The sequence below is a fragment of the Phaethon aethereus genome (genome assembly GCF_964289735.1).
Source record: "Phaethon aethereus genome assembly, chromosome: 5".
Taxonomy (NCBI): Eukaryota; Metazoa; Chordata; class Aves; order Phaethontiformes; family Phaethontidae; genus Phaethon; species Phaethon aethereus.
Window position 1 is genome coordinate 7,909,489 of NC_138579.1, and position 22,193 is coordinate 7,931,681.

Consider the following 22,193-nt stretch of genomic DNA (forward strand, 5'->3'; position numbering starts at 1 on the left):
TTTTAAACTGTATTTAGCATGGGCGTCCTGATTGGCTTTATGTACGAGATTCATCGTGTTACCTAAGCATCAGAGTACAAATAAAATTATTTCTTACTTATTTTCTTCATCTTCTAGAACAAACAAGAGAATATAAACTGGGCGGGGGGAATCCTAGTATGTGAGATTGTTTCCCATATGCCCAGAGAAAGGAAGAAAGATGCATATAAATGTTTCGCATGTGCAAGTTTCTTGGTGCATGATTGGTTCCCTGCTTAGGGGTGGAATTCGGTGAAATAGGACTCCTCTTTAAAAACAAAGAGTAAGCACACAACAAAGGCTAAGCGATCAAATGATTAGCCAGAGGCTAATAGAAATGCAAGGGAAGAGTGACAGATTGCATATTAGGAGGAAATCTGATCTGGAAATTAATTTGAAGCTTTCTGCAGCTGAGGCTGCAGAAGAACTAATTCTGAAATCTTTCTGAAGGACATAAATACATAAAAATTCTGACTTCCTTGTCTGTGAAGTATAGTGTAATACAAGAAAGAAGGCCAATGGATAAATAAAGTTGAATTATAATTTAGAGGAACTTTCCTTCTCCCTCTGCCCCCCAGTTAATTTTTTAAAAAATCTGTCTTTGCTGAGGGTGAAATAGGCATCTGCCTGTACCTTGGCGTGAGAAATTGTGTTCATTTACTTAGATATTCTGGTGATTTAGAAATAGGCATGCTGTAAGGTTTTCTGTGGTTGAATCTACATTCTGTTGCATGCAAATAGGAGAGTAAAATCAGGACAGTAGATAAATGGCTCACCAGACACAATCAACAGCTACATGTCACAGGGAAATATACTTGAATATTGGAAAAAACAGAACTTTTAATTATGAAGAAGTGAATATTTCCTTATTTAGTGACCTACCAAATGGTTTTAATTTAACCTTGCGGTAGGTAGATGTCACTTTATATTAACAGAATTTGCTTTCTTTATAGAGACCACATTACATTTCTTCAAAATTTAACATTAGCTGCTGTAGTACAGCAGTGTCTGAGTCCACACTTCTTTTTAAGATTCAAAAAATTCCTTTTAAAAAAAAAAACAAAACACACTTATTAAAAAATCAGCGTGTGGAAATTTGCTGGTTTACCTTTTCAAAATTTATGTTTAAATTTTAAAGCATTAATAAGTACACCACAGTAAAATTCTAAAGAATACAGAAGAGTAAAATTTGAATACAACAGATGAATTTTTGTCAAGCTTTAAATGTAACTAAACTTTTGTTGGCACATTACTAAAATTGCTTGCTGCTGAAGGATGGAAATTTGTTTCATGTAGGCTTTGATATTAGTTGAAGCTGTTTGTAAAGCTTGATTTTTTTTTTTTTTCTGAGTAGTTCTCTGCTGTTTTTTGACCCATATAAATACTTGCTGCTTATGTAGAAAAAAAAGTGACATGAACAGTATGTGAAGGTGTCAGGTTAGTATAAGTTGTAATTTAAAAACCCTCTCATTTATGCCTTTGATCATTTTATATAGTAAAGGAGAAAAGTGATAAAGTAGCTTTTGGATTTATGTGTCTGCATCATTGCTTTCTTCTGAATAAATGCTTAATTTCAAGTAGACACTCCTATAAAAGTAACTAACAATTTTTCTTCTGATTCTCAGTTCTTGTATAGTTCTGCACTTTATGTTGTTGTTGGGATCCTCTTGGTGGGGGGTTTAGCGTGAGAAGCAGAGATCTGTCACTGATAATCCTCTTACCTCCGAGGGCCTAACCATGCAGTACAGAAAACCTTTCAAGTCCTATTCTTGTCTTTAAATTTCTGTCATCTGTTTATTTAGTACAACGGCAATTGAACAACAATAAAAACTGAGTCTTTAAAAAACCTATTGTATTGAGAAAATCAAATCATACTGTTTGCTTTCATATTGACAATGTCTTGTAAAGAGGAAGAAGTGCTGCAGCCTTGTAGTCTGTCTCTAGCCTGTAGGTCCCTATTCCTGGGTAAAAGGTCAGGCCTATATTTTATATTGTTTTGCCTTTTAGTCCTTTGGATGATGTTTTCCTTGTTTCACGACTCACATCGTAACATGCCGCCACAGAGACTTAGCTAACATCAGTACAATACTCGGGGATTTGCAGCTATTTTTAAAGGAAGTCTATGAGAAAATAAATTCTGATTCTGGTGCCATGGTGTCTTATACATAGCAGAGATGTTCCAGTCGTCACCGCTGTGGTTATGCTAATTGTTACAACCAGAGATATGGGTATCCTCTACTAAATCCCTTCCACTTCTGTTTGCAGCTATGTCATCGTATCTTTTAATTGTTAAATCTGAGCTTCCTGGTGCTGTTGCGGGGTTCTTAAGTGGCGACAAGAGTGGGTAAGGAAAAATGCTTCATACATTCTGTATTTGTCTTGAATAAAGTGGTTCAGGACTGCTGAAGGAGATGGGTACTGACACTTTCCTCTGATCACACATACTAACAAAATAAGTTATTTACAGGAGTTCTTAGAATATGAAACGTATTTGGCACATGCAAGCCTTCTACAGCACACTCTGCGCACAGAGCATGATTCTTTCCTCATAGCAATTTCCCATCAGACGACCTTAAAGTCAGTGGCAAAACTCCATCTACAGAAATATCCCGTCTGTAAAAATTTAAAAGGGGAAGCAGGAGGGGACAGGAGGGAAAGGAGGAGAAACATTTAAACTCTGTCATGTTATCACTTCACATATTTCCAAACCACAGTACAAAAACCAGCAGACATTTACATTTAAATATTTTGTTGTCTTGCTCCAGTAATTGGACTTGTCTTGGGAAAAATGCCAGGTTTCCAGACGGTTTATAATTCCTTAACTTGGCTCCCAGTAAAGAAATTATCCTTCGCAATTGAGCTATAAAGCTGTACGTAACGAGTGTGTCCCTCAGATTTCTATCATAACTGTCGCAAGTAATCTGTGCCTGTGCTAAAACAAACATTGCAGCTTCAGCGCCAAAATATCTTGTTCGTGTTGTTCCAGTGCTGCTGTCATTCATAACGGTGTATCTTAGGTTGTGTTACGGCTGTTTTTCCAAACTGCTATTTTCAAATGTTTTGACCACAAAACTTTCTCTGGATTGAAATGTGGTGAAATTGTCTGAAGGCTCTGTGATGCTTGTCTTATTCCTGAATGTTGTGGGTGAATTTTGAGTTTGAAATTATTTTTTTAAGCGGTACTTGATTTCATTTTATATTTTGTCATTTCAACTTTTCCGTTTTATCACAAACATTTTGAGAAATGAAGTATGGTGGTAATATTGCTTTCTGTCTTTCTGCCCTCCTGGCCCTTGCAATAGTATGTGGGGTTTTTTTAATTTATTTTTTAAACTATTATGTTTTATGTGTATATGTCATTTTTAGTTTGCTAATGTATCTCTTACAACTGTGTCAGTCATCAGCTTTTTGTTTGGTTGTTATCACCTTCTTCAAGATCATACTTTTATCTTCACTTTTCATTACATGGTGGCGTAGAGCCTTCTACTGTATCTGCTGCATGTGTGTTGCAGTCTGTCCCCAAAATTTAGCGTATAACATCACTTACTACTGTTTTTAATTTTATGTTAGCTCTGTTTATGCAGAGTGACTTTTCTTTTAAAAGATAACACTTTTAAACAAACAGCTTATGAAAACTTATAATAGGTGGAGTCTGGGGGACCTGCATGCATGTGTACTGCTCAAAGGATTGTTCTGTCTAAAAAAGGCAGTAGAAACACATTCTTTATTAAGCTGCCTATTTGATAATACTCCTACCAGCTTTAGCTGTTTTTCAAGGTCCTATTGCAGATCTTCTGGATGTGAGCACTGGTGAGCGCACAGGTTACAGTGGTTGAACTGGTTATTACAAGTCATCTGAGCCATGGTAGTTCTCCATGTGCTGTCAGCACTCCCACCACCCATACTTCTTCCTTAGCTGAAATTACAATTTGAGATAGGAATGAAGTTCCATTTTGCATTTAGAAAGAACTGAAATTGTCTATAGGAATACTAACCACAGCTTAAGTGGCAAGCTGATTGTCGGCTTGGGTCTCGTCCTGTTTCTGCCTCTGTTATTGGGAGTTCTCCCATTGATAAATGTTTATTTGACACTGACTCCTCTATTCTTTGCCCAAGCCAATATTTCAAATGCAGTGGTAGAGCAGTGTTCCAGATGTACGCACATAGCTGACCTTCTCTGTATGCCCGCATCCATATTTCATACATTTTGCCGTATTAAATTGCCGTGATAGATCATAATCTTTTGTTTCTGTGTATTTCTTCGCAGATGTTGAGTAGTTTTTTACTAGCAGAATTTTTAAATTATAGGAAATTGTTCAACAAAAATAGGTAATCGAGTATCAAGCCTAAGTAGCAACTTATTTATGCAAAGGGCATAAATATTGACTAGTTTGATTAAACTGTTTTAACTGGACCACTTGTTTCCAGATGGGGTTGCACAACTGTTCTGTTTTTGTTAAGTCATTATAGCATCTCAGATGCTTTCATTTGGATGCAGAATTTATCTTTTACTGTAGTTAGAATGTATCAAAAGTGTCAGTTAAGCTATCTGTGAAGAATATTTTATATGCATATACCATCCCAAAGCATACTTTTGGGAAAGCCGTTTAAAGAATGCTTTGCTCATTGAGTTATTTTTTTTTTATAGATAAAGGTTAGCAGGTGTGCATGTGTTTGAAAGGCTCAGAGCCAGTGTGTAAATACATCTTCATGCCTTTATTAAAAAACAAAATACAATATGGACACTTGTTAATTGTGAGTTGAGATGTTTCAGTCTGCATAACAAGAATTCCACGTAGTTTTGATGACATGAACATAGTTTCAAATGAGGATTGTGTTAAAAAGTTGTAATTTGTGAGCCCTCTGTTAACATTTAATGACCCTGTCAGGAGGGTATGATTGATGCAATTAAGTTGTCTTGCTTGTGTGTCATATAATTGATACGGACTGAGAGTAGGATCCTAATTTAGAACATATGAATCTCTTGTCCTGTTGCATTCAGGAATGAAATTAAAGCGATTTATAAATGTCTGCTTTTAGTTAAAATATGGGGGAGGGAGGAGGAACATCTGGATGCCAAAGCATTTTCGGTAGAGTCAAGGATTTATATTCCATATCTCATAGTTGGAACGCTTTTATCATACAGGATTAAATTTGCAGATCAAACTGGTTTTAAAGGCAGTATCAAAACATTTATTCTGCCTTTGGAAACTAAGTATATTTCTACAACAGTATCTTGGGAAATAATGGTTGTGTTTTTTGATAAAACAGTAGATGGTCCACTATCCAGTTTTTTTGAGATCTTTTTAAATAAAATAATTGAATATTCCAAAATTAAACGGTGTACAAAATTATTTTTTCTCCTGCCCATGGCCTCAGTGCAGCTTTCCTCTATCTTTTTCCTTCTTCCCCCACAAATGTTTTTTCATTTACCATAAAGTAACCAAAATAATTTTTTCTCTGTCCTGCTGAGCTTGTGAGCTACGATGGCAACTGTGGATTTGCTGCACGTATAATCAGGAGACTTAAAACAGAGGTTCCCACATGTACACAAAGTACTTTTGCCTACTGCTATGGTACTGCTCCTCCTAATCTGAACATCCACCATTTTAGAAAGAAAGAAAAAGTTTACAAATATGTGAATGCTAAATGATAACAACAAGAAGAATACTACAGCAGGGAGCTGATCTTGGCCGAGCTGCTTTTTCACTGTAGCAGTAGGAGACCTAGGCTAGTAATACCTTTTTTTTTTTTTTTAAATTGTGTATTTTGAGTGATTTTTAATATAGACATTGTTACTTAAGGGTTATTTTGATTTTGATGTGGTGAAGATGCCCTCAACCTTGAAATTTCTCCGTTCATTTATATTGAATACTTTTTCAAATGAGTGACAAAAGGGGTTGTCCACGATGTATGACAGCAGTTAATACATGTATATGGTAATTTTTCTTTAACACTGGTGTTATGCTACTTTCCTTATGATAACTTGAGGTGCTGCCTGTTTATTAGGTGCTAACCATATCCTGGACTAAATAAACTTGAAGGTCAAAGACCAAGGTGTTTATAGGTAGTAAAGTCAGGGGCTGATGTGCAAGATGTTTATCAGTACAGGATACGGTTATTACAGCCACCCTCAAGATGTTTCTGTTTCTTAACAGTTTACCCATCTGTGCTTTCCTCAGTCTGAAAATGAGATTTTGATACTTTGAATAGATTTTAAATGCATTAAGACTCTATATGCTTCTACAATGCTTTTTTTATATGTATAGTTTTATGTATTAACAACTACAGCAGATTTCATTATCGTAATTGCCATCCCTTTTGTCCTTTGATTTTTGTGTGGATGTATGCAAAGGATGAGTGATGACTTTGTGCAGAGTTAAAGATAAGAAAATCTTCATTGCTGTTCTTTCTTACACCACTTCGGGACAGCAAACGTCATTTCAAATTAACTGAAAGTTTATTTACTTGTTGCTTTCTTCTATTATTTGAACCCTGTGATGATAGGAGTAATGGAACTTGGGCAGAAGAGAAAGTTGGTATGTTTAAAAAACATAACTGAATTTCCAAACAAATAGCTTGGGTAGCTTGGCTTTCTATTTCACACCTTTTGGGAATGGTAAGGAACTATGGCCATGTAGGAGTAATAAACTGGAAGGGAAGTTCAGCAGTAAGTGGAAATTAATGCTGCTGTTCCTTCCAGTTGTGTAAATATGCAACTCGGTGTAATCCAGTTCAAGAGAGTGTGGAATACCCTTGCCCTCTGGTCATTGCTTTGAATAAAGGCAGGGCTTTGCATATTGCGCTGCTGAGAAAAACCTGGCACACGTCAGACCCCTGATCCATGCAGACACGTGCCTGTGGAACTTCGCCTGCGATGCTGGTTTGGTACGGGGTGGTGCTCTGCGTCCTCGTTACCTGGGACCTCTGGCTTGTATCACAGTGTAGAAACTGGCAATACAAAATCATGTAAATGGCACATGAGACTGGAAATTACTTCTTTTTCTTGTCCTAGTGGTTATTCTGTCCAAGATCAGAATTTTAAAGTAGAACATATTTTTTAGGACTCTTGAGCTTTTTATCAGTCATAACTAGATTTTCCAACAGATCTTGGTACCTTGATGGGAGACTGCTGCTACTGATTACTTCAGTCTGCATTGTTTTTCCTCTTGCACTTCTTCCTAAAATTGGTGAGTAATTAAAGGGGAGAAGCGAATATTATTCTACTTTAGTAGCAATTACAATTGAAGACTTCAAAACCTTAATGGGTTATTTATTTATTTTAACTGGCAGAGGGCTGGTGGTGGGGGGGATTACTCAAGTTGTTGTAGTGTGTTCTGCCTTCCAGCCCTGCCTAGTTAACCTATTACTTGGGTTGCAGTAGTATTTTGTCTGCAATACTAAAATAAAATCTTTACAGCAGAACATTAAAGAGCTGCATTTACTTACAGCATGCCATTAGTGGTAAGCCAGTTCTAATTCTGCCCTACAAAACTACATAAATGATCTGTGACAGGCAGTTGGAATGTTGTTATTCTGAGTCCTAAGCCCCAGATACCAAGCACTGTAATAGAAAACATGCCTAAAATGTAAAGCTTTAGCTGTGCATTAGGATCACTTTCCTTATAAATTCTCTTTTATTTTTACTGTTATTTTACAGGCTTTCTTGGCTACACAAGTAGTTTATCATTTTTCTTTATGGTGTACTTTGCTCTTGTGGTAAGTTAAAAATCTGTGCACAGTTTATCTGTTTTTTTTCTTATTGTTTGAATGTTTTCATAAGCCTGTTTTGAAATGAATTGTCTTCCCCTTCCCTTTTAACTTTTTATGTGAAATTTAGAGTTTTCCTTAAGTTCGTTATGTGCTTTCTTGGACAGATTACGTTTGTTTGCTGAGGCATGGAAGCGTATAGGAACTTTCGAGCATGTGAAAAGATTTACAATAATTATATTTTGGACTGGTAAATGTAACAATATTTTTGTTTTGCTGACGGTGCAGTGAAGGGAGCTGGCACATACACTTTTGTTTCCCTACTAGTAGTGGAATGGAATTCTGTTTTCTTAGCTTCTAACTATTACTTACTGCAACTAGTGCGGAAGAAAATTTAATATACTCTAAATAAATTCAATTTACATGTATAATGGAGTGACAGAGTTCAAAAAAAGGCAAAGAAAACTCGAACTTCGTTAAGGCAGTTTACAAGATTCATTAATACGTCAATGACCTTATTCTTCTTTCCTGCTGAAAGGAAAAGTTCTTTTCACTGAGCCATATGAGGGTTTTTGACCCTGATGTTCAGCCTCTCAAGGCCCCTGTGAGGTAGATATTTCCAAATATCAAAAGTGAGACCTGCTAGGCAGATCGAAGAGGGAAAATGTGCCTTTAAGTTGCTCTATTTTTCTTTTTACAGGGGAAAAAGTACATTAATGCACATGTGTAATATGTAGTACAAGCAAGCAACTTGCACTCTGCCATCCAGGTACAGAAACAAGAATCTTATTTGGGAGCCTGGAAGAACGTTCCCCCTCTCCCCTGTCATTCTGGCTTGCATTGACTTGCATTTAATACCTGTTTTACAAAGGGATAAACAGAGTTGAAGGCAAGTTGAACAAACATGCCATCCAGAAGACCAAGGCAATCTGTTAGGAGCTGAACCATGTGATAAAACCAAACTTCAAAGCTGTCAAAACATCTCCCTAGGGTATCCCTGGAGAATTGCAGTGTTTGTAGGACCTTGGGAAGTATTCTTCCTAAACTGAGCATTGAGGAGCAGCTACAGCCTCTCCAGAGCTAATGGAAATTCATTTGTAATATGTATAAATTACCTTAACTTTTGACCTCTCTCCTAAAATTTATCTTAAAAAAAAAAAAGCCAAAACAAAAAAAACCCCACTAACTATAATGCTGACATAGGCCTTTGGCTGAAGGTAGTTGCAAGAGTTTTAAAACAAGCTCAGCTCCTGGATTTCCGTGGGAATGTGTATGCATCTCTGAAGAAGCTGTTGTAATGGGTGGATGCATTTGAAAACGTTTTGGGCTCAGAAAAGGCAAGTGTGTAAGCGGGACTTGTGTGCAGACATGTCAAGCTGGGCTTATTTAAGCTAGGGTTTAGTTTTGATTCTCTATGAAAAAAGTACTAATGAAGGAGCACCCAGACTACTGGGTTTCTTAGGAAATGGTTACATTTGTATGGTTACTCTTTGTTGTTAAGTGACAAAGCAGCAGCCACAGTAAATCTAATTGAGGTCAAAATTTTTAAAAGCCATAATGGATGTTTAAAGAAAACTAATACTCTTCACAGAATATTCTCTCTGACTTCTTTAGGTACTGAAACTCAAAGGCATTAACTGTGGTTTAGTTTTCATATCTAGTGCTTTGAAGTGGGTGATATGTCCTGTTGAAATGGTGTTTTAGTTTGCACAATGTTAATTTCTGTAGGGCAGATATGTTTTAATTTGTTCCAGAAGAAAACTTAGTTAGTCATGTGGAAGTAATACAATTATATTTTGCATACACAATAATTCTGTGCATTTTCAAGTGCATACCATCTGTTCAGCTTTTTGTCAGCAAGCCACAGTTTTAATACAGCCTGCAGAAAAAATAGGTACAATAGCAAATGTATGTCTTGGTCAGTATGGTCTGGTGAGTGCACTGAGCAAAAGGCCCAGAGACTACTCTGTGCTCTGCTGTGGGGCTTTGGCAGCTCACGTACCTTCTTTCTGTGCTTCAGTATCTTTTTCTTTAAAGGTAATATATGCTTATAGTCCTCACTTGGAAAAAAGTGAAAAGACGGAGATGAGCTGATATGGGAGAAGAACAAATATATGTAACTATTAGTTCAAAGCAAGATACAGTGAGGTCCTGAGCACTTTTGTTTCTGATTGTTGAATAGTTTCCTGACTTGAATCCTAGGTGAAAAGAAATTAAATGTGATAGTACAACTTTTTTTTTTTTCAGTTGCCCCCCCTCTTACTATATTGAATGTTGGTGAAGAGTAAAGACAGATTTTTTTTTATTTTTTTTTTTTTGTGTGTGTGTGGAGACAGCCCTATTGGTAGCTTGTTCAACAAAGGTGTTAATGATTCCTGATAGTATTTTTCCAAATCTTTTGTTTATGTTCCCAGAACAAAATGTGATGCAGATTGGGAACCTGCCATATGTAATGAATGATGTTATGCACAGAGAGCCCCTCTCTGAGTGCTGTCAGTATTGCTGGAATAATTCCTGTTTTCCTTCCACAGGATACAAAAAAGCAACATTGCTGAGAATATTAGTACATTTTGAACCTCTAACTTTATTTTTTGGCAATGTGGGTTTAAAATACCCTATTTCCACTAGAATCTCTCTTTAGGATTGTTTTTTTTTTTTCCCCCTCACCTAAACCCAAATGTTTGTTACACTCAAAAGACAGCATTTATATGAAATAGGCTCAAAGTTCGAGAGGAAGATTGTGCTGCCTGCATGACTGCTCAGCTAACTGGGCTGTGCTGCCAACTTTAAAATTCTTCCTGTTGGGGGGGACCTCAGTAGGCTACAACTGGAAACCCAAACAGATTTGAATAATTAAGCACGTGGGCAAATATAATTACTGAATTTAAATGCACCTAGTACATTTTATTTTGTCTTCTTTTATTTCCATTTCAATCTGTTCTTAATCTGTATTAATTTTATTTTAGAAAAATGTTCTTCAACTTTTTAGGTTTGGCTTGTCTTGTCCTCCCTCTGCAATGTTTATGTGCATATATATCTCTATCTATCTTTGCTCTTTTGCTTGCAGGAAACCCTGCCTCTACCACTGCCAGGCACACTGTACTTTCCCGAAAGCTTGCCCTTTAGCTTCATGCCCTGGCAGCCCATTCCAACCTTAGCCAGAGTTCCCACAAAGCCTTCTACTTTGGAGCCTTCAAAGTGTCTCCTTTATTTCCCCTGTCTGGGTGCCTTTAAGTACACAGAGATCTCCTTGAAAAAATATTTTGCCTTCTTTCTCAGCCTCATAAATGTCTTCAGCTAGCCAACAAGCTTGGGCTTCCTCGGGAGCTAGCACAGCCATGCATCCACGGTTGTGGTACCACGGCAGCAGCAGTCTGCGTCTTTATCTTGGCTCGTAGCTGCTTACAGAATCACAGAATCATTAAGGTTGGAAAAGACCTTTAAGCTCATCAAGTCCAACCATCAACCCAACACCACCATGCCCACTAAACCATGTCCCAAAGCGCCACGACCACACGTTTTTTGAACACTTCCAGTGATGGTGACTCCACCACCTCCCTGGGCAGCCTGTTCCAATGCTTGACCACTCTCTCCGTAAAGAGATTTTTCCTAATATCTAATCTAAACCTCCCCTGGTGCAACTTGAGGCTTAGTGCGCGAAGAAAGAGATGAAGCAGGGGTGACCCATGTGACAGAGTCATGCATATGTATGATACAGGCCCAAGTTATATTTAGTGTTTGGTCCTTTCTTCCTTCTCCCTTGCTCACTCTTTGGTTGAACTTCTTGATGTACTACTGTTGTGTTCTTGTCCCTTCTTACTCACTTCCCCTGATGAGGTTGCAGTTCACGTTGCACAGAGGAGGCAGTTTAGCCGATCAATAAGCAGGTAAGAACAGACCTTCTGGTGTGAAGCAGTGCCAGTTTAGTGTCAGAAACATGGTTGGAGGATTTCTATTGACAGTCCTTTTTCACAGAGTTTGCAGACTCCTGTTGAGCAAGCTACTACCTAGTTCCATACCTTGAGCTGTTGTGAGTTGTTCTTAGTCACGCAGTTTAAGACGTGTTACTGCCATGACGGACTCAGTGTGCTGCGTAACCGCAGTTCTCTTTCCCCACATTTTGTCTGGAGGTAGCATTTCTTTGCTTCTCCTGGCACTGGTGATAAGAGGGAGCATCTAATCCCTATCCTCTGGGAAATGCCACTTGGCTGCAAGCAAAAAGTAGTTCTCTGAGCCAGGAGAAGAATTCTATTCCATGTTATTCTTCTTGTGAATCTGAGTCTTTAATTAAGCTTTTAATTATTTGCTCTAGGCTTCAAAAGAATTATAACCTCTAAAGCCAGGCAGCTACAATAGGAAATTAATTAGGGTGAGGAGAGCAATGCAACTATTTTAAACTAGGCTCCTGAAAAAGGAGGTAACATTTCTTATTTTAATTTCTCTTTGATTTTCAGCCCTGTTAATTGGCAGTCCCTAAACCAGCAGGGTGTAGCTAAAGCCCCAGTGACATTCTGGGACAATAATCGCATGTATTGTTTTTCCTTTGCTTTCCAGTCCAAACCATATGTTTCTGCCTTTTAAGATTAGCCTTAGGCTCTGCTCTATCTCTGTTAAGGGCTTGTCTACTTAGGGAAGGAGCCTGGGATGGCTGACACAGCAGCTCTTCTGTTGGGGCGGCAGTGTGGAGCGCAGAGAGAGTGAATGTGGAGTGCTGGTTGTATTTCAGTTAATGTCAGAGCTCATTGCAGTGCACCACCTCCAGATAGGCACGCCGTAAGGCTGCCAGCTGTGCGTAGAAAGCAGCTGTATGGAATGGCACCGGCAAGTTTTTCTGTCAAGCCTCCGTCTTGTGGCCTAACTCTCTGCCAGTCAAGCCTGTTAGTTGACTCCGAGCGTAGCTCCCTGCTTTGTATACCAACAGTCTGATATTTTCGCTACGTATATCTAAATTGGAACTGATTTTTAGGGTATCGTTCATACACTAATTATGCTGTCTTTGCAGATTATGGTAAAAAAATGGTCGATCCCTTGTCCTCTACCTCTAAATAGTGCCATAGAGACTTTACAGGTAAAGTGCATGCTGTTTTGAAGTTCCTCTAATTTTATTAGTAACTGTAATACTTTTTTTACATTGATGCTTTCAGAAGTACTTGTAATTTAAATTCCTTCTTTTCTTAATCATCACAGAAACGAAAAAGTTTCATGTCTGTGGTTTGGGTTTATTCTTTCATTATGCCATTTTTTTGCATGTATGTCTTACAGGTTTCAAATTCTACCGGGGATTGTAAAGCAAAGCTCTTTCATCTTTCAAAAGAGGTAATCTCTATTAACAATATGCAAACTTAAAGAGCGGGGGTTGGTTTTTAAAGAATTGGGATTTTAACTCTATCCAGGGTAAGGTATTATTCTGTGAAACTAGTTACAGGCTGCCAAAATATTTCCTATACCTGCTGCCAAATGTTATCCAGTCTCACCCTTTCTTTTTTTATATGAAGGCTGGCTGTCCAAGTTAGCATTTATGAAAACATTTTGCAAATATAACCAAAGTATAAAGTATAACAGATGCAGCGGTGGTCAGCCTCGTGATGCAGTTGGACCAAGCCAACTGAATATACTCTCAGCTGGAAGTCTGTGCTACTTGGCCCCGTGCACACGTTTAGTTCCTTGCGAGATAGCACGGGCTTCCTGAAACTGCCTGGACCTAACCTTAATTTTTTGTTACCTGAAGTTAATTTTTCAGGCCTAATGCCATCTTGGGCATTTCACTGGATGCCAGCTTTGGTGTTTGTTAAGTAATGAGGCATTTAAATCATGTCACCACCAATCAAGGCTTGCAGGAGAGGAAGTATCATGTAGAACTCTAGTCTCTGTGGGGTGAAGAGGAAGGGAAAAAGGGAAGAATAAATGTGGGATAGGCCTGTGGTGTACTGGAATTTGAGAGGAACAAGGTTGGCTGCATCTGAAAAAAACAAAATCCACCCTCACCCTCCCAAGAAAAAGGAGGAGACGCTTGGGCAATGCAAACATGAGACAAATGTTATCAAAGAAGATCAAAGAAGAAATTTTGCTTTGACCAGAAACATCTACTGTGAGATTCTGGCCTTTTGTCTGGCCTTTTGTGCTTTGAAGAATCTTGGGACTCATTTCTACTTCTTTTTTCTTTTTAATTTTACCAATAGAAAGTGGCATATTTTTACCAGTATGGGCCTGATTTGTGTCAGCAAAAAAGTGTTTGTAGTAGTTCAGCTTATTCCACTTGGCAATTGAAGTAAGCTATGCTAGATGATTCATGTCTCCTATTACAAGTTTTTGGAATAATATACCACTAATTGTGTGGTTGCAACTTTAATTATATAACTATCTTAAAACTTCAGATGCCAAAGCATGTTATATTTTCTAGAAGCTGTATCCAAATTTTTGTGACAAAGTAATAAGACAACAGTGAAGACAGGGTGAAGGAATCAATAATTTGACAGGTAGCAATGGATATTAGAATTTAGAAAACTTCTTAGAAAATTTCATTAATGAGACACCAACTGGGGCAAATCCTACTCTTATGTAAGGACTTGGCTTCAATATAGCTAAAAAAGAATTTTTCACTTGTCAGCTTATAGACAGCATGACCTCTCCTGATCATGAAACAGTAAGCTATGACCACCACTGGAAGAGATACTCGTTGAAAAGGTCCATTTTGTTGTGGAACGATTCAGAGATGCTGTTCTGGGTTGTGGAGATTTATCTCAAAGGATTAATGTGGAAAGATTTCCACTGACTTCCAATGCTTGAACTGAATTCATCCAGATAATTTTCCAACCATCTGTAATAACAAACAACCTACAATATGTTTTTCTTCTGTTTTAGAGCGCTTATGCAATACCAACTATGGCCTTCTCTTTTCTCTGCCATACCTCAGTCTTACCCATCTATTGTGAGCTCCGGAGGTAATGTATGAAAACACATGCTATATTAAAGTACAATTACAGTATTTCTGTAATATTTCCCTAAATTAATCTTGAATAATTTTAATTTTCAAGTCAGTGCCGTCAAACAATGCAAACTAAGCACCTTTCATGGGTTTGGGCAATGTACAGTTTTAGTCTGTACTGGCTTTTCCTCTCTTACAGGAGAGAAAAGTAGCAAATATGTTTCCATCATCAATGTCAGTACATTGTCCTGGCCTGGGCAATCTGGAGAAAAAAGGTCATTTGCTAAGGTACTTGCTAGTTAATTTTTATTGCTGTAACTGAATCTGCATTTGGCCACATCTGATTCAGTGGGGTTTTTTGACCCCGATTCCCTTCCTGGCTCTGAATATGTATCATCCTGTATAAATCAAAATTTTGACTTGAAAAATACTCTGGTATGTCCAAATTCCCTACTAGAGGGGGACAATGTTAGTTGTCAGCATGAAAAGTGCCCTTTAATTACCAGATTAAAAATACTTTTAAAAACTCTAAATGTTACTGACAGCACAGACCTCAGCAAATACTCTGTGGCCATAAATTAAGAGGATGCTTTCATATGAAAGGCAAGCTGCTGTTTTTTAACGTAGATTTTATTGTGTTTCATAGTCCACAATACAGATGAAGCAACACTAATTTTCTGGGTTTTTTTGCATTTTAGCCCATCCAAAAGTAGAATGCAGAATGTGACTGTCACGGGAATTGGTCTGAGTTTCCTAATTTACTTTATGTCTGCTCTGTTTGGGTACCTGACGTTTTATGGTAAGTGTTTTCTTCAAGTATTCTTTAGAATGAAGGCTAATAATAAATGATAAATGCATTATACTTGGAGTACTTCAGGCATGTTTGTGCATTGGTACAATTGAATCCTCAGAAATCTTGTTCCTGTGAAGACACAAGAATATGCCTACCACAGCAAAATACTACAGTGTCATTAACGTCTCGAAATGTAATGTAGCTAAACTTGGCAGGGTTTATGCCCTAAAATACTATACAGATGAGATTCTGGTCCCTAAACTGTAACTGATGCTCTGCTGATGCGCTCTAATGCTATGTAATTAGACTACTGATTGCCATGATATGTTGGGCTATATAATACCTTCACTTAAAAGCTGGGAATGGATTTATCACAGTCTATGAGAAGTTTTGAGATCTGATAATAGCCTGCTTGTCCAGCAAGCCTGAAAGGTCTGTTCTAAGGCGGTATCTCCTAGCACCAGTTACCACTTACTAACCCTGGACATCCCAGCACATTTGTAGTCTCTAGGTGGCACTGAGGCTGTTGCCTTTCATGAGGGGAATTTGACCCACAGCAAACTAGCTCTAAGGTTAGGGAGGCGTGAAGGTTTGCAGCATGTTTTCCCTGTCTCATACAGCTTGGGTACAAAGCATGTATGGCTTTTTAATTTTTACAAATTAATTGGAACTAATGATAGCTATTTCGTTAGGAATCTTCTGGAAGTGGGGAAAAAATATTTATCATGAATCATCCAATTTAGGAAAGCCTTATTTTAAAGGACTGCACTTCTTCCTGATACCTTTGTTTATGTGTAATGTAAAGACAAGCTAGAGGACTCCAGAAAAAAAAATGACAAAGAACATAAGAATATTAGAAGGTCTGAATTGGAGAAAGCACCCGTCTAGTTTTGTGACTTATTTTTGGTGGAGGGCAATGACAAAAGACTAGGGAAGGATTTAAAAATTTAAAAGGATAAGCTTTGAGTTGGGCTTCCTAGCACATGCTTCTGGTCTTAATAATTTGTGTTGCATGCAGTTCCTGAGCCAGAGGTGATATCTGTTTGATACATTAACTGCACCAAGAAATGCACGTTTCTTAGAGATGTTGTTGACCTAGTGCTTGATGAAGTAAATATACCTTTTTATGTACCAAATAGAAAAGCAGAGTATGAAATTTGCCCTACCAAATTCTACAGACATCTTTCAGTTCCATTTGCTGTACAGCTTACAGGGCAATGTGCTTCAGTACCAATTTAATAACTCTGCATTTGGACTCTTGAATTCTTTTGGGTACAGTTTTTTAGTTGAGTTTAAACATAGTTGACATTGTCTGGTATTCTTGCACTTCCCAAATGCTCAGGAAGATTTCAGAACCCTTATCTACATAGTGGCTTTTTTTTTTTTTAAAGGTCCATCATAACCTTGGCAGGGATAGGTGAGTGTGTATTCCATACAGCAATTTTAGTATCCTGTCATATATCCTGTGTGATATATGACATCAGTGTGATGCCTTTTCTAAGAAATGTCATTTGGCTCTGTGTATCCTGCTGTAAATTTGCAGGTGTGTTTTGCTCACATAGCACGCATTGTCAAATTGAATTGCCTGTACTTGGTGATCTGTCTTCTGGAGTAGTTTCATACAAATGCTGTCACGTAAATGCATCACAGTCATCTATGAGGATTCTTTTAAAGGCTTCTGAAAACTCACTCTTTTTATGAGATGACCACATGCTAACCTGTGTTGGTAGGAATGAATAAACATTCTTATAAGGGATGGTAAGGCAGTAAGACAAAAGTGTTCTGATGAGGATTTCTTCTCCTTTCAGAATGTTTCTTGATTGTGAGGTTGACATAGTATCAGGTTGACAAAGCACCAGGAATGTTGGCTTTTGGCAGCTAGTAATTCAATTTTTTTAGGAAATTTGCACCTTTTTCCCCAACTATAAGTGATGTCTGACCATAACTGTCTGAAGATGTTCCCTTGACAGACAAAATCCTTTGAAAAATTAATATGGGGAGTTGTGAAACCCCTGGTAGCATATAGGCCACTATTAGTGTTTCCTAACTGTCTCCATGTGGTTTATATGGAAATATAGTTTTGAGTGCCACTCTGAGAGTCTGAGAGATTCAGTAGGCAGTGCAGGATAACTACCTGTCTCCAGATGAGAACTCGACAAGAAGTGTAAAAAAAAAAAAAAAAAAAAAAGAGAGAGAGAGAGAGAAAAGAAAAACAGTAGAAGCCCTAGAAACCCTTGTAGTTCCTGTTCCCTTCACTGTTTTCATTTCTTTGGGACAAGACCCTGTCTTGACCGTAGCCTTTTGTCTGTTTGACTGGAAACATTTCTGGGTTTCTGCAAGCCTCATTTATTTTAGTAACTCTGAAGGCTCAAGAGCCTAAAACACTGGAACCAACAGTGGATGTCTGCAAGAGATCCCCCCGCCCCCCCTTGCAAGCTGCTTCTCCTTTTTTCACTTTTTGGTTGTCTTGTTTAATTAACTTACTACTTTAAATAGAATCTGTTCCCTGTTCCTAAAACACCAGTTTGAGAAAATGTAAAACATTTTCTTTTAAATTGAAAACAAAAAGAGAGTTCCCTCTTTGAAATGAGACATGCTTCATCTTTCTGTGGTTCAGATGGCTTATTGTGTTTTCTGTGAATTTGAAACTTTGAGTGGCAACTGGACTTCGGTGGAAATTTTGGTCCATTCTGAAGTCCAGAAAAGAAAGAGTCAGGGTAGCAAGACCACTTTCGGGGCTCTGACTTCTGCTGTGAAACTTTCACCTTAAAAGGGCAAAAGTCAAAAGCGAAGGATTCATCACCGATTCATCACTTTTTGCCCAACTTCTGCCTCGAATAGTACAAAAGTAACTCACGATAGTGCATGCATGGTATGCAGTACTACAGCAACTCCACAACAGAGTCGGTTTTGCAAAGCTAAACACACATGTGGTGGATAGCACGTGAGATTCTTGCTGCGGAAGAAAACAGAGCCGTCATTTGAAAGTGTTTGGCCTGGTTGGGTGCGTTGCCAGTGCAGCCCTCTGTTACTGTCTGGGTGCTGTAAGAATCCAAACTGATGGTTTTGTTTGGTGTGGGTTTTTTTGGTTTGTTTTTTTCTTTTTTAAATAAGAAATATCTTTTAGAAGTATAACTGATACTAGTTATCCTCTTCCATGTCATCCAGCAATATATTGCTGGCTATAGCAAGCAAAAGCACATACGCTAGCATAGTTTTGAACATTTCTTTCTTCCTTTAAATTAGAATTGCAGGTTTTTTTTCAAATAATGAAATTTTAGCTTGTATATCACTTAATGGCTTGGGGGGGGGAAATGCAATTCAGCCAATATAGCAAAATTGATTTGTTTCTGGCTTCTAGTTCAACCAAAAGACTCCAGCGTTGACTGTTTCAGACACGTAAAACAAGTTTTACCGTGTACTTGGCTTCATGTCACATCTCGCTTTTTAATGCTTTCTCCTTAATCTTTGTATCTTCTTTTCAGGTAGCTTTGGCTTCAGCAGAGGCTCTACAAGGACTTGCCTCCTGAAGTTTTTTCAGTTTTCTCGGGGTTATGTATCCTGGTGTGTCAGCAATGCCAAAGTGATGGTATCTGCAACCCCCTTCCACTCCGCATTAGTCACAAGCAAATTGATCAATTTGAATGTAAACTTAATATGCGCCGCTAATTATCGAGTTCTCAAATGATTAACAAAGCAATTAACTTTCCTTGGTTTCAGACAAAGTGGACTCTGAATTGCTGCAAGGTTACAGCAGGTACCTGCCCCATGACACTGTCATCATGACTGTTAAAGTAGCCATACTATTTGCTGTGCTTCTGACAGTCCCTCTAATCCATTTCCCAGTAAGTACTCCTACATGTTTTGAAGCTGGCCTCAGCAGTGGTAACGCTAATGCTTTGCAGACTGCAATATTTGAGTCACATCTAGTGTTGTGTATCTTATTCACTTGTCAAGTGATTGATCAAAGACCACATATTTGCATATGTTCCATGAGAGCTCCAAAATAACAACTAACCACTAAGCTAATTTGTGCTTTTGAGACAGATTTCAGATTAAAACTAGCCCACAGCATTGTTTTTAATTTAGAGAATTCAGAACTTCTAAAGTTTATTTAGTTTGATATTTTTTTTTCCCTTCTTAAATTGAGTTTTGCTGACTTGGTTTTTCCTTTCTACATGCACACACCCACACACAAACACACTTATACTTGAAAACTCAATTTAAGTGTAAATTAAAAACATATATCGACCTATTTCACTGAAAACCCCTAATTTAGTTTATCAATACCATGATAGAACTGAAAATTCGTTCAGTTAGGACCAAAAAAGAATTGTGCATGCAAAACTATGTATATAGAAGTAGTGCATAGATTATGTATCAGTTGGCAACGTGCACACACTTGCTACCAAGCATGCTCAAAGAGACAAAGCATGATCCCCCAGACCTTCTTTTGTCCCTGCAAAAAAGGAGTAATTCCTTAAGACTAATGGCCATGTGATAAATACTGTTTTAATACTAAAGTAAACTCTATGCTACAGAAAGACAAAACATTTAACTAAATTTTTTGCATTTTGATTTTTAAAATGTTTCACATCTGGAATGATTTGATTCTTAAGTTTATGAAGTTGAGATAAGATTAAAGTATATGTATATGTATGTATTTACCCATGCAATGTTTCTCTTCATATTATGTAGGCAAGGAAAGCTGTGTTGATGGTATTTTTCTCTCATCTCCCTGTGTCATGGATTTGCCATATCCTTGTCACTTTAACGCTGAATACAATTGTTGTTTTGTTTGCAATGTACGTGCCAGACATTAAAAATGTATTTGGAGTAGTTGGTAAGTTGTTGTGGTGGGGTTTTTTTTAACTTTTCTTCAAAAAATTCGGTGTTATGATAAGGTAATATACTTCAGTTCTGCTCTTCCTGTTTTTTAAAGGTTCAACCACGTCAACATGTTTGCTGTTTGTGTATCCTGGACTATTTTACCTTAAACTTAGCAGAGAGGACTTTTTATCACCACAGAAACTTGGGGTATGCTTGTTTTTTCATGTGTGCTAGTTATATTTAAACAAGCTCATTTTAGATGCATCTTAATACATGTAATCCAAGGGGCAAGTTCTTGTTTTCATTGCAGTTCACAAAACCTGTCAGCATTTTCTTTTCTCCTTCATGATAGCTCTAGTCTTTCTGAAACTCCTTCTTCACAAAGGAGTTTTGACTAGCAGTACGTCCATATGCCACCCATTGATCTGAATACATGCTTTTCCCTATAGTTTTCAGATGTTCACTTTTAATCCAATTTCTCCTCACTTTTTACGCATTACTCTGATGTTGGTTGGGCAGCTGGGACAAAGCCAAACTGCACTTAAGTGAAACAGTGTTTATGCTTGTTTTCTATGTAAGCCTTCTCAAAAACATTTTTTTTTTCTCTTCCCTTTTTTTTTTCCCCCCTCCTCTTTATGGTTTCTCTTTTGCTGTAGCAGGTTACATTCTAGTTGGAGTTTGTGCAGCAGCCTGCACTGTAACTGTCTTCATTTTAATAACCACTGCGCAGCAGGGGAACTTCATGACAGTGGCTAAAATGCTGGCAAACTGTTTATACATAGTCCTTCTGCCATTCTTATGATTCGTAGGGCTGCTCTTGTATTGACAAAATAGGGAGTCTGAAAGAAAATCTAATAATGATGCTCTCTGACCATTTAAAGTCTTGACTACTTCCAACAGATCTGGGGCCTTATTATAAATCAGAAAGCTACTGTCTCTTGAACTGTAGTTTTATCATTATCTGACTATTCAAAAATGTAAAGAATCCATTGTGACTTTAATTATATTTCTAGTAAAATACAAATTCAGTTTGTAAAGAGCAAATGATTTTTTTTTTTTTTTTTTGGTGGACGCATAATGTGAGCAGGCAAACCAGACTGCTCTGACAGTTCCCAATGAAACTATCCCAGAGCAGGCTTAGTTTAGTTTCCCCCTAAGCTGATAACTTGTGTTTGAAGACTAAGTAATTTGAAAAATTAAACATTACTTTAAAAGACACTATTTAAACCTGTTCTTACATCTTTTTCATCATTAGTTATAAACCTTAAAAATGTAAAATGCTTACTTCAGTAAAACATTAATTTTTTCTTCTCTTCACAGGCATGTGCATTGGTTCTTTTTGGCATTTGTGTTGGCCTTCTCAGTTTAGTTCTAATAATTTTCAATTGGATTGATCAATAACAGCCTATTGTCACTGTCTGAACTGAGCTTCAGAAGGACCAAAGATGTGCCAAAACTACTGAAATGAATGCTGGACATCCTAAAGAAAACACTGACCAAAGCTGTCTACGGAAGAAATAATGTTCTTTTTCACTGTGTTAGTGATGTTCCTTCTTTAACCTTGAGTCCCTCCCTTCAGTTACTGGACAATTAGTCTTTGCCATTCTAAAATACTAGCTTTTAATGATGTAATCCTGACAGGTAAAAATGTCTCCTGAGAATTTCTGCAGTGCAAAAATGGTTTAGTGCACATGGTGAACAAAAGCAGAACTTTGAAATAAGTTCTCTTTTGAAGACAATGAGATGGATAGATACTACATCAATCATGATGTGCATATTGTGATGTGTGCATTTAGGATAATGTGTGCATTATCCTAAACCATGAAAGACTTCTGTTGCTTAAATAATTTCCAAAATTTCAGCCAGTTCATATTAAGAACTTCCTGAATCCAAATGTTTACCCTAATTTATCCTAAC

At 37.6% G+C, this 22,193-nt stretch overlaps 1 protein-coding gene across 1 annotated transcript in view; it reads left to right on the forward strand.

Annotated features, from left to right (window-relative positions):
* The window catches only part of SLC38A6 (solute carrier family 38 member 6), a 39,900-nt gene extending 18,155 nt beyond the window's left edge, over positions 1 to 21,745 (forward strand). The window contains exons 6-16 of the mRNA XM_082000367.1: positions 2,284 to 2,362; positions 7,126 to 7,208; positions 7,679 to 7,737; positions 12,731 to 12,796; positions 12,991 to 13,044; positions 14,590 to 14,669; positions 15,352 to 15,452; positions 19,167 to 19,291; positions 20,145 to 20,289; positions 20,389 to 20,483; positions 21,597 to 21,745. Coding sequence (XP_081856493.1) covers positions 2,284 to 2,362; positions 7,126 to 7,208; positions 7,679 to 7,737; positions 12,731 to 12,796; positions 12,991 to 13,044; positions 14,590 to 14,669; positions 15,352 to 15,452; positions 19,167 to 19,291; positions 20,145 to 20,289; positions 20,389 to 20,483; positions 21,597 to 21,677 — 968 coding nt within the window. The 3' untranslated portion in view covers positions 21,678 to 21,745. The remainder of the gene's footprint in view (positions 1 to 2,283; positions 2,363 to 7,125; positions 7,209 to 7,678; positions 7,738 to 12,730; positions 12,797 to 12,990; positions 13,045 to 14,589; positions 14,670 to 15,351; positions 15,453 to 19,166; positions 19,292 to 20,144; positions 20,290 to 20,388; positions 20,484 to 21,596) is intronic.
* The last annotated feature ends 448 nt before the right edge of the window (positions 21,746 to 22,193 follow it).